Source organism: Rhincodon typus, chromosome 8 (genome assembly GCF_021869965.1).
Source record: "Rhincodon typus isolate 14 chromosome 8, sRhiTyp1.1, whole genome shotgun sequence".
Classification (NCBI taxonomy): Eukaryota; Metazoa; Chordata; class Chondrichthyes; order Orectolobiformes; family Rhincodontidae; genus Rhincodon; species Rhincodon typus.
Genome location: NC_063339.1, coordinates 90,749,875 through 90,763,135, shown reverse-complemented (window position 1 = coordinate 90,763,135; position 13,261 = coordinate 90,749,875). Strand labels below are relative to the sequence as shown.

General features: G+C 43.5%; 1 protein-coding gene across 1 annotated transcript in view; it reads left to right on the top strand.

The window, feature by feature from the left end:
- Nucleotides 1-8,705, top strand: part of LOC125483815 (probable G-protein coupled receptor 139) — a 30,429-nt gene extending 21,724 nt beyond the window's left edge. Inside the window, exon 2 of the mRNA XM_048600509.1 lies at nucleotides 7,813-8,705. Coding sequence (XP_048456466.1) covers nucleotides 7,813-8,705 — 893 coding nt within the window. The remainder of the gene's footprint in view (nucleotides 1-7,812) is intronic.
- Nucleotides 8,706-13,261: the final 4,556 nt, after the last annotated feature.

Here is a 13,261-nt window from a genome sequence, read left to right as displayed (position 1 = left end):
CTGAAGGTGGGATTGCAGGTGCAGCAGGTGATTAAAAAGGCAAATGGAATTTTGTCTGCCATTGCTCCAGGGATGGAGTTTAAAGACAGGGAGGCTATGCTGCAGCTGTATAGGGTCCTGGTGAGGCCACACCTGGAGTACTGTGTGCAGTTTTGGTCTCCTCACTTGAGAAGAGATATACTAGCACTGGAGGGGGTGCAGAGGAGATTCACTCGGTTGATTCCAGATTTGGGAGGGTTGGATTATGAGGAGAGACTGAGTAGACTGGGCTTATACTCATTGGAATTCAGAAGAATGAGGGGAGATCTTACAGAAACATATAAGATTATGAAGAGAATAGATAAAGTGGAGGCAGGGAGGTTGTTTCCGCTAGCAGGTGAAATTAGGACCAGAGGGCATCGCCTCAAAATAAAGGGAAGCAGGTGTAGGACTGAGGTCAGAAGGAACTTCTTCACCCAAAGGGTTGTGAATCTATGGAATTCCCTGCCCAGTGAAGTGGTTGAAGGTACCTCACTGAATGTTTTTAAGGCGAGATCAGATAAATTTTTCACCAGGAAAGGAATTAAGGGTTATGGCGGGTAAGTGGAGCTGAGTCTCAAAGATCAGCCATGATTTTATTAAATGGTGGGGCAGGCTCGAGGGGCCAGATGGCCTACTCCTGCTCCTAGTTCTTATATTCTTATGTTCTTAAATTGTTGAGGACAAGTAGAGGCCAGATTTGGAATGCTTATTTTAGAAACCGGAAGCAGATGATATAAAAGGGATAAAAAAAGGGAAGAAAACATATTATGAAAGTAAATTGGCAAGAAAGGTTAAAAAAAAAACAAGTGGCAAGAGATTTACCGTACATATTTAAGAAAGAGTTCAAGATGAGTTGGTGATTCTTTGAAGAAAGAAGGTCACGAAGGTATATGTGGAACACTTGGAGGGTGTGACTGGGGAATCGGTTGCAGGCAACAAGCAGAGGTTTAAACCAGTATTTTTCTTCGTTCCTCCCAAGTGACGACACTGTAAGTGTTTCAATGAGATGCACAAGATTGTAATAGGAGTAAATATAAATTATCTCAAACAAAAAGAACAAGGTTTTTGACAAACAGATGGGACGAAGGGAGACAAATTAACAGTAACCGATACGCAGTTTTAAAAGAAGTGGTTGCAGAGTTATGGTGGCAATATTTTGAAATATCCCATAACTCTAGAATGCAGGAGTGTTCCAGCGAAGTGGAGAACCTCCATTGTGGCAGTTGTCTTCAAGAAGGGACTGAGACAGAAAGCAGGGACCTATAGACCATTCAGTCCGTTTTTAAAGAATGAATTGCGGGACATTTAGAAAAGCTGAATGCAATCAGAGTCAACATGGTTTTGTGAAAGGGAAATTACGTTTTGCCCTGTAAAATCATGTAAAGTTTTGCTGGAGTTCCCTGAGAACATAACAAGCAGAGTTGATAAAGAGGAACTGGTATACATTGTATTTGGCTTTCCAAAGGTTTTCTATATGGTTCTGAAACAAAATAAAGGTTCTTGTACAAGACAGGAGCTCACAGTCTGACAGATAACGTATTAGCATGGAATAAGGATTGGTTAACACCCAGAAGACTGAGAGTAGGGATTAATGGGTCTTTATCAGGTTAAAAAATGTATCTACTGGAGTACCATAAATATAAGTCCTATGTAACAGTCATTTATAATCTATACTAATGGCTTGAAGGTGGGGATTGAGTGCATTATGTAGCCAAGTTTGTGGATGATGCAAACATAGGTGGGAGCGCAAATAGCAGTAAGGATGTAAGGAATCTGAAAGATGACCAGGCAAATAATTGGCAAGCGAAGTTTACTGTAAAAAATAGTATGACTCGTGTAATTTGGCATTGGAAGCCAAAGCTAGCCTATTATTAACTGGAGAGGATGCCAAATAAAGCACTGTGCAAAGGGATTGAGGTGTTCCTGTGCAAGAAACATAAAGTTAGCATGTTGGTGCAGCAGGTAACTAGATTGGTTCATTAGGTTGATTCTTGGGATGAAATTGTTGACTTACCAAGAACGCCTAAAATGATTAGGCGATTATTCATTGTATTTGAAATGAATGAATATTACTGAAGGATACAAGATACAGAGGGGGCTTGACAAGGTAGGTATTGAGCAGCCATTTTCACTCAAGGATATAGATACAGAACAAGCAACGTTGATATAAAATTGAGTTGCAAAGAAATTTCTACTCTCTGAAGGTAGTGAATGCCTGGAAATTCCTAACACAGACAGTTTGGAGTCTAGATCAGTGAACGTCTTTACGGATGAGTTAAATGGATTTTTAACATATTGGTGAGTTGAGGACTGCAAGGAGTTGGCACTAAAGTGGAGTTGAGCACTGAAACAGATCAACCATGCCCTTATTGAATAATGGGGCAGGCCTGAGGGGCCGAATAGCTCACTCCTGTTCCTATTTCTTATGGTCTGTTATTAGAAAGTAACTGGTTATTGTCCTAGAAGTCATTTGTGCAATTTTGCATTCACGGAGACCAGAGCTAATCCTGGCTGGGCTAACCCTGGTTGAGTTATGGGGGCTGTATCACAGTGAATCTGGGTCTGCAGCATGACCCTCATCTGAAGCAGACATTGCAGAGAGAGGAAGCCTGTAAAAAGGGATGGGTTGGGTGTGGGTGCGCTTTTCCTGACCCAGCTTGGATTTTCCATGAATATTTTCCAACCTATACCTAACCATCGAAGTGGCCTCGATCTAACTCTGTGTAGCAGATCCGAGGGGCTGAATAGAACATCAGAACATAGAAATGTGGAGCACATGTGGTCCATTCGACCCTTTTACACTCCTGTACCAGTAAGTAAGATCATGGCTCATCTCATTGTGGTCGCAGCTGCACTTTTCTGTCAATACCTAACATTCCTGATTCACCCGTCCATCAAAAATCAAACTAAGTCAGCCTCGAAATAATGCAAAGATTCAACCACCACAAACAACTGGGAAAGAGAATTCTCACTTCAATGAATTTCTCCACATCCCTGTTCTGATCGTGGTTGGAGTGGTCACTGTTTCCTTTTCTAGTCCCACCCTTCTACTTGTCACAATAAATTTTAAATGTAACCAGGGTGGTGTTATGGCCAATGATATGGGTCTCAGGCTGTTTCAGGTTCAGTGATAGGAAGAAGGCAGGCAGATTTCTTTTGTCAACCACAAATAATTGGTTTATGACCAAAACAAATTTCTCCAAGAAAGGTGCAAAGTCTAATGACAACAAATTTGGACACGGACACTTATTGGCAATCCACCTCATCCACTGTCCTCAAGATCTTGTATGATCCAATTAGATCACCTCTGATTCAAAGGGTAACGTGTTAAACCTTCATAATACAAGCCCTTCAACCCCAGAATAAGTGAAATTAAACATCTCTGAACTGCTTCTAACATAATTTTATCCTTTCTCATGTCGGGAGGTGAAACAAAACCATCATGCACAGTCCTCTGAATGTGTTCTCAGTAAGACTGGGCACATTTGCAACACCATGTCCTTCTGACAAAGTTGACTGAAAGTGAAGCAAGCGAGCACATTTTGTGTCCTTATTTTTCTTTAGAATTCAACTTCAATTTATTACACAGATGAGGAGATTTATTTTGTTTCTATTTTCTCCGAGTGTTGTGAGTCTTTGGAACTCTCTTTTCCAGAGAGCATTGGAGAGAGAGATACTGAATATTTTTGACGCCCAGACAAATAGATTCATGAATAACAATGGAGTCGAGGATCATTGGGGTCTGGAAAGGAACGTGTACTGTAGTGGGAAATGCTGACAGTGATACAAAATGAAACAGTGGATGACCAGGCCATCCAGGAATACAATGGAAAATAAATGATGATTTAGAGAAAATTTTAAAATGTTAGCAGTGATAGAATGAAGTCGCTAGAGTCCCAGACGACAATGATACTGTTCTCTTATTAGACAGAGACCGCTTGTGGTGTTTTAACCTGAAGGTCACCAGAGCTTGGGCAAGGTTCAAGGTTGAGAAAGTGGGCTATTCACGGTAACCTCTGTCAGTGTGGAAATAGAGCCTGCGCTGTTGGCCTCCTTTTGCATCACAAACCAGCTGCCAGCCAACTGAATGGGAGACCATGAAACTGCTACAGACAGAAATAGTCAAAGACAAAGGACAATAGAAACACTGATAACAATGAAGAAACTATAAGTCAGTTAACGTTCATGATAACAGCTGAGGACAAAAAGTGTTCTCTATTAGGAACTGAATTTTACAATGAGACAAATGTTTAGATGCTGTCTTTGGCTGAATAGAATAAGGTGAGATAAGCGAAATAACCAGAATTACTAATTGTGAATGGATATTTATAACCATAAAATAAGTGTATATTTTTGATTGGTCTGTGTGAAGTTAGCGTACAATTGCATAAAAGTATAAATTTGATATTATATATGGTTTGGAGAGTCCATCCACATACGAAATGACTCCTGGACACATGTTTGAAGAAAACCGATATGAAATGTGTTTGAGTATCGTTTGGTCAGTGACAGGAACCAAGGGGACTGAATGATTGAATGTTCCTGTAACATAGAGCTCAGGACACAATCAGATCAGCTAGAATCTTATTGAAAGGTGGAGCAGATTTAAAGAACTAAATGGCCTCATAATAGACGTTAATGATGTGTCATTTGGAAAAAAAAAATACAACTTTGTTCTCACCTTCCGCAGTACATAAGGTGGGAACTGGCATTTTCCTGAACCTGGGAATTGTTTGAACATTATCTGGAACATTCTACAAACAACATCATCCAGAAAATTGTGGAGATGACATTCTCCAGAGCATTATATAACCACATGGGGGCACTGCATAGATCAGAGAGAGAGGGGAAAAGTGCTTTATGCAGGCGTGTGAGTTGTGCAATATGAGCCTTGTTCGGAGGTAGATGCTATAACAGATATTCAGTGAGTATGAGGGAGCAGAGAGAATACGATGATACTTGTCCTGGAAGAGCTGGGAAGGTTATTGAGGCTTTTCCTGTATTCCTAGACATTTCTTCAGAGCGCAGATACGGCATTGAGATGGATAGAGAGCTCAGACCATGCTCGGTGGATCTGATGATGTCGTCTTCTCTGGGAAGAGAAAGGTCCTCCTCCTTGCTAGCCCATCCACTCGGGCCTCCAGGCCTCTGTCAACAAATTGTGGTGTAATTGCCCCTTATCTGTCATGGTTGGGATAAACCGTGCAGGGCAGGTGGAAACTTAGAAAGTTCAAACATGTGCCCATTGGCTTTTTGAAGTAACGGGTCACGGAAATTTCAGGGGCATCGGACACTGGCGAGTACATCCAGCTATGAGGAATGGGAGAATCAGGCTGCCAATGAATGACAGGTACCCCGTGGTGTATGATAGTTAGATAATAAGGTGAGTTTGACAATATAGCACCAGAAAACTAGCTCGGCCTCGTGCAGACGATCCCTCTGTCAAACTAAATGAAAATGACACTTTGACAAATTATTGTTAGCTTCAGCCCACGAAGCCAAAGACTCTGCTGTCCCTACTCTCAGTTACAAAGCTGCAGAACAAATGCTCATCCAAAACTTTCCATCGTCTGAACTCAAACCAAAATCCCATTCATCGATCATTCCTGGAAACACTGGCTTTTGTTGCAAGATGCTGTCAAAACATCTTCAGTTGTCATTGTTAGACCTGTGAACACATTCCTCCATGCCAGTGTGTCTCAATCTTCCCCTCTCTATCTATTTCCCAACCTCTTCCTATTTGTTGGTATTTATAGAAACATAGAAGACATGATCAGGAGGAGAACATTTGGCCCTTCGATTTCTTGGCTCTCGAATCAAAGTTGAGGAATTCCAGGATAACTCCTCTCCTGGCCGTATACCACTGTATCACCACCACTGGTGGACCTGTCCTGCCAGTGGGACAGGATGGTGATGGTGCCCCATGAAACATTACCCATCAGGTACGAAAGCAAATAATTAAAGTATTGGCTTAATCCTATTGTTTTTATGCAAAGTGCCAGTTGATGCAAGTTTGGAGAGAGATTTCCATCGCATGGCTGAGTGGATCTCATCAAACTCATTGCATTAATTGGTGTTTGAGCCCTCGCAGTGAGCATCATGTTCATTGCCCCCATTTCTTACTGTACATCATTCGCAGAGCAACTCACCACTCAACGGAACTCCTGCAAACAACCAGCATCCCGGGCAGCTGTACCAACATTGAAAACGCATAGTGCACTGGAACAAGCACGGTCAATACAGAGCTACCCTGCATGTCCTCTGATATTGGCCCTGCACGTGGCACTCTGGGGGAAATTTCTGCACCCCCAAACCCTGGTTGCGGGCATGGGCATGCACTTTCTCCTCGCTGGGGAGGTGCAAAGGCAGAATTTCTTCTTCACCCATGACGAGTGGTTGAGGCCATGACACCCAGGTTCGAGCAGTCTCAGCCATCTGGAGCAATGTACAGCATTGTAGGGAGATCATTGTCCATCTTCACATCAGCAGATTAAGGCGAGATCCAGTGAGAATCTCGCCATTCTCTTGAGAATGGGGTTTAAAAACAAATCAGCAACGATCAAATGGCAGAATTCTGCTCCTAGGTCTTATGGTCATCGGAAAGGTGGCAGATGTGTAAGCAAATATTTGTCTACACTCAGTAAAACTTTATTCCAATCAAAAACCAAGGTGTCATTGAGAAGACAAACATCCCATGGTTCCCAAAGACGATCAAATAGTGTATCCAATTATAAACTGAAGCTTACAAGGTGGCAGGACTACTGCTAGGGGAAACATATTTGGTTTGGAGAAGCCATTTGTGCTTTATTACAGAGATTAAGAGGCTTATTTTATTTTCTCAAGTGTTATGAGTCTTTGAAACTCTCTTGCCCAGCGTGTGGGGAAGGCAGAGGCATTGAACATTTTTTCCGGGAAAGACAGACAGATTCAAGAATTACAACGGAGTCAATGGTCATCAGGGATTGGGTGGGATGTTGAGGTCAGAACACAGTCATATCAGTCATAATCATATTGAAAGGTCGCATAGGTTTGGAGAGCTGAATAACCAACTGAGGCACCTTAATCCAATGTTCCTGTGATTGTAGCAAAGTGAGTCTGCTCCTCCTAATTGGCATTTTCCTGATCCTGATTTTGTTTGAAACATGGTTAGGTGGTTGTTTTCGACTGGGGAAGACTTAATGGATGGAATGGCCTCTGTATGTAGGTCTTTATGTCTCTGTCACCTTCCGTAAACGACATTCCTCAGAACATTCTATAACCAACATTATTTCTGAACAGCTGAGCAAAAGTTTGTTGAATAAAAGACTAAATCCTGAGGGAAAATATCCCATCCAGGAAGGAGACACTGTTGCTAAGTCCCCTCAGGCAGTTAAAGGGGAGATAAATTTTCCCTGTGTTTTATATTCCTTCACAACAGAACAATTAGGACAATTTAAACTAAAAGACAGAAATTTACAACCTCTGTTTGTCTTCCAGGAACTGGGAGAAAATCCTTCAGGAAGGCAATGTTTTCATCCACCGTATTAGGAACCATAAAGAAGTGTCCTGTGTCTGTTCTCGAGTGATCGAGTATGTGGGAATGTTCCAGAAACCATCTCTTCTTATGGATGTGTGTTTGGGGAGGGAGGGTTTCTTGTGGTTTACATTACATTTTTGAATGTAATTCAGCTCTAATACCATCAATGAATCTCTGAACACAGTCACTAATTTGAAAATATCACTAGACCTCCATCAAACTGGTAAATTTGCCTCCAAACTGACGCATAATTTGCTTGTTTTTCTTCCTCACAGTAAATGTAGTGACGATCTACGTCCTGCTTTATAAAGCTTGTGGATTGTCTCCATGTGTCAGTCGTTACCTGATGGCGATGGCAGCGGCAGATCTGCTGGTCGTTATCCTCGACCTGATATTGAGACACATTCCGATTGTTTATCTGGAACAGTTTTATTTCCTGGAGTCCATCCGCGTGTGTAATATCCATGCCGTCCTGCTTTATGCAGTCACTGACTGCTGTGTATGGTTTACCGTCACTTTCACCTTTGATAGATTTGTGGCCATTAGTTGCCAGAAGCTGAGAAGTAAATATTGCAGGAAGAAAACTGTAGCTGTGGTTCTGGAAACAGTGACTGTGTTAAGCTGTTTAAAGAACATTTTCTGGTATTTTATGTTCTCAGATCGGTATCGGCTGATGAATGACCCCTGGTTTTGTGTGGTAACAATCGATGTTCAAATGTCACATGTCTGGGTCCCAATCGAGTTCCTCCACCACATTCTAACACCGACTCTCCCATTTCTCGTGATTGTGCTGCTCAATGTTTTCACCGTCAGACACATTTTAGTGACCAGCAGAGCCCGCAGGAGACTCCGGGCTCACACCAATGGGGACAATCAGGATGACACAGAAATGCAAAAGCGAAAAAAATCCATTGTTTTACTGTTTGTGATCTTGGCCAATTTCATCCTGTTATGGTCAACATTAATTGTGTATTCTATATCACACCGGATGAATAATATTGGGTATATGTCTGTGTATCTAGATTATTCTGTGTTGGAATTAGGCTTCATGCTGCAGCTCCTCAGTTGCTGCACAAATACCGCAATTTATGCGGTAACCCAGACTAAGTTCAGAGAGCAACTGAAGAATGTGCTGAAATACCCCTTTATACAAATTCAGTCAATCTAGTTCACTCATTAAACAATCCATCCAGGATTTTCTCATTTCAGTTCAATGTTTCAGCATTGAAGCGGCCTGTTGCTATGGTAACAGATTGAGGGTAGTTCTAGCTTGTCCAACCTTATCACATAGGTTACAAAAACACATTCCAAAGTTTCTCTCAACTCAGGGGCTTGTGAAAAAAAAAAGCACCATTCCACTAACTGGACATGAAAACTGCAATTTGTATATAATAAAAATGTTCATTTAAAAAAAAAGTGCCAAGCAGCTGAGCTAACAATACTTTGTTTGTTTATTTGTCGAAGAAGCTTAGCTGGTGAGAGACAGACCAAGTCCCAAGTCTGGTTTCTTCGGGAAGGGAAAGGGACAGGCGTCGAGCTTAGGAGTTGGGTTTAAGTCACTCCGTCCTTGTTTTCACCTCTGGTGACACTGATTGTAACCTCTCGCTTCATATCTGCCTTCCACCCATTCTGCCCCACACTGGAACTTCCCTCTTTTTCCTCGAGCGATCTCCCTCTGATTTTGTCACTCTCTTTCAGTGTCTCTCTCACTCCAATTCTCATTCAAACTGCTTCCCTCCCGCGATCTCTATCTATCTAGCACCCTACCTTTCTCACAAATTTCTGACTCTCTCCAAACCTCTGTTCCTCTGACTTTCCTTACTACCTTTCCTCTCTGTAATTTTTCTGTCATTCTCCCTCCCTCAATCTGTCTCCATCTCTTTTCATCCCTCCCCTTTTTTCTGCTTTTTGTATCTTTCTCTCGTCTTCCAACACACTGTATCCATTCTCGCTTCCTCTCGATTTCATTTTCTACTCCATCCCTCTCTCTGCCCCTCAGTCATACTGACACACTCCTCGCAGCCCTGTGGGATGAGAATCCTACCCTGTCATCTCGATGGTGTTTCTTCAGAGGACCAGGCTCCTCTGTGGGAAGGATGGAGCTTTGTATTCCACTTGACCCACTAACTGGCTCCGAGCCTGGTACCCCACAACCTCCAGTAAATCAGAGCCTGTTTACACATCATGGACAATGGGATGTCCCATTACTTAGTTCGGCCAGATAAAGGCCTTTGGCCCGCATGGTATTACACTTTGACAGATGGAAGACGATCCTTTGTCTGAGCAGATAGGAGATACTGGCCAGCTGGATTTGGTGACCATTGGAGGGCCATTTAGTGGGCGCGATGGTAAACATCGTGGGCTAAATGGTATGCTTTGTCAGATCAGATAAGGGCCTTAGACAAGTGGAAAGATGTCTATGGAAGCCATGCTTCAACGTGGGCCAGCTTTATTGCCCATCCCGAGTTCTTCTAGAGAAAGTGGTGATGAGACGTCTCCTTGAACCACTGCAGTTCATGCAGATACCAATAAGCCATTTCTCAAGTAGAAGTCCACCATTGGATCTACAGACCGTTCCCCGGAGAAAAATGTGGATGATCAATCATTGGGCGTTGCTAGAGAAAGAGAGTCAGATTTGGACAGCAGGCTGTTGGCTCAGAAACACAGTGAGGCTGGGGCTACTTATTGGGAATAGTGTGGAAGCTTAATTTCAGTGGCGGGAGAGGTGAGAGCATGAGCCAGAGGGCAGCTGGGAAGGTAAGGTTCCCGTGTAAAAAAAAAACTTGCCTCGTGAGTCAGCGGCCTTCTTAATTTCAGTGGCAGGAGTGGGGAGAGTGCAAGCCAGGGGGTAGCCGGGACGTGAACAAATATACTCGGGCATTGGCTAAGCCCAAAACATTGCACGTGTAGTGTCTCCCACCCATCTTCCTTCTTTAAACAAAAAACAAGACTGTGTTGAGGGTCAGTAAGGTAAGTTTTATTTCCCCTTTATTCTTTTGGCAATCTAGAGTAGACAGGATGGAAGCTAGCACATTTGCTTGCACCTCTTGTAGGATGTGGGAGGTAAGGGAGGCTACTAGCGTCCCTTCTGACTTCACCTGCGAGAAGTGCACCCAACTCCAGCTCCTCACAGACCGCGTTAGTGAGCTGGAGCTGGATGAACTCCTGATCATTCGGAAGGCTGAGGGGATGATAGATATAAGTTATAGGGAGGTTGTCACACTCAAGTTACAGGATAAAGGCAGCTGGGTGACCGTCAGGAGAGGGAAAGGGAATAGGCAGACAGTGCAGGGATCCGCTGTGGCCGTTCCCCTCAATAATAGGTATACTGCTTTGGATACTGTTAGGTGGGTGGGGGACGACCTACCAGGGGAAAGCCATAGCGGCCAGGTCTCTGGAACTGAGTCTGGCTCTGTGGCTCAGAAGGGAAGAGCGGGGAGAAAGGAGAGCGATAGTGAAAGGAGTTTCAATGGTTAGAGGAACAGACAGGAGATTCTGTGGTAGCGAGCGAAACACCCAGATAGCTGTTGCCTCCCGGGTGCCAGGGTCAGGGATGTCTCGGATCGAGTCAACAGAATTCTTAAGGGGAAGGTTGAGCTGCTAGAAGTAGTGGTACACATCAGTACCAAAGGCATAGTGAGGAAAAGGGATGAGGACCTGAAAAGTGAAGGTAGGCAGATTGGAAGCTAAAAGCCAGGACGAGCAGAGGAGTAATCTAAGGATTACTACCGGTGCCACAAGCTAGTGAGGCTAGGAATAGAGAGCGAGTGCAGCTGAACACGTGGCTAGAGAGCTGGTGTAGGAGGGAGGCCTTCAGATATATGGATCATTGGGATACATTCTGGGGAAGGTGGGACCTGCACAAGAAGAACTGGTTGCACCTGAACTGGAGGGGCACCAATATCGTGGGTGGGAGGTTTGCTAGAGCTCTTCTGGAGGGTTTAAACTAGTTTGGCAGACACAGCATGCAGAGAACCTGTGAGGAAGGATAGACAGTTGATAGGGCAAAGTTGCAGTCAGTGTGACGGGTTGAAGTGTGTCTATTTTAACCCAATTAGTGTCAGGAATAAGGGTAACAAACATAAAGCATGGATCAGTACTTGGAGCTACAATGTTGTGGCCATTACGGAGACTTGGATAACACAAGGGCAGGAATGGTTGTTGGATGTTCTGGGGTTTAGATGTTTCAAAAAAAGGCAAGGTAAAAGAGGTCGGGGAGTGGCATTGCGAATCAGGGACGGTATCACAGCTGCAGAAAGGGAGGTCGTCGAGGAGGGCTTGTCTAATGAATCAATATGGGTGGAAATCAGAAACAGGAAAGCAGCAGTCACTTTAATGGGAGTTTTCTATGGACCCCCCAATAGCAACAGAGACTCTGAGGAACTGATGGGGAGCAGAATTTGGAAAGGTACAGAAGTAATAGGATTGTTGACATGGGTGAGTTCAACTTCCCTCATGTAGACTGGAACCTCATAAGTGCAAATAGTTTGGATGGAGACGGATTTTGTCAGGTATGTCCAAGAGGGATTTCTGACTCAATATGTAGATAGGCCGACTAGAGGGGAGGCCGTATTGGATTTGGTGCTTGGCAACGAACCAGGCATGGCGTCAGATCTTTCGGTGGGACAGCATTTCGGTGATAGTGATCACAACTTCCTTTGCTATAGTCATGGAGAGGGATAGGAGCAGATGGTATCTGAAAGTATTTAATTGGCGGAGGGGGAATTACAATGTCATTAGGCAAGAACTGCGGAGCATAAATTGGGGACAAATGTTCTCAGGGAAATGCACGACAGAAATGTGGAAGCTGTTTAGGGAACACTTGCTACGAGTACTGGATAGGTTGTCCCTGATTGGCCCTACCCTCACACCGGCCATCCTCTTGTTCCTCACATAAGTATAGAATGCCTTGGGATTTTCCTTAATCCTACCTGCCAAGACTATTTCATACCCTCCTCTCATCTCCTAAGTCCATTCTTCAGTTCCTTCCTGGCTACCTTGCTGCCTTCTAGAGCCCTGTCCGATCTTACTCAACATTAAGTAAGCTTCCTTCTTCCTCTTGACTAGGTGTTCCACCTGTCTTGTCATTCTATGGACTGCCTTTCCGGGTGACTAAAACTGTTCACAGTATTCCAGGTGGGATCTGACTGATGTCCTGTGCAGTTTTAGCATATTTTCTATTTTTATACCTCATTCCCTCTAAAATAAAGGCCAACAGACTTTTTGGCTTCCTGATTACCTGCCGAACTTGAATGCTAGCTTTTCTTCTTTCAAGTACGAGGGTCCATAATTCTATCTCTGCTGCAGCTTTCTGCCGTGTTTTTCCCCATTAAAATAATATTCACTGCTGTCTTCCTGCAAAAATACATAAACTTCAATTTTTCTCACATTATATTCCATCCGCTGAGGTTTTGTCTACTTGTATAACCTGTTTCTATCCCTCTGTCGTCTCGTTATGTCATCTTCACTATTTGTTTACATGTATCGTGTGCCATTAGCAAAACTTCCCAAACCAGCCACTTCCACCACAATGAAGGACCAGGGAAGTAGGCGTATTGGCCTATCACCACCTTGAAGCTCCGTCTAATTCACATATAAATTTCCTCCAATTCAATCCAGAAGTAGGGGGCATAGTCTGAGAATTAGAGCAAGACTATGCAGAAGAGATATTAGGAATCAAAGGGTGGTAGAGATTTGCAACTTGCTTCCAAAAATGGCAGTTGA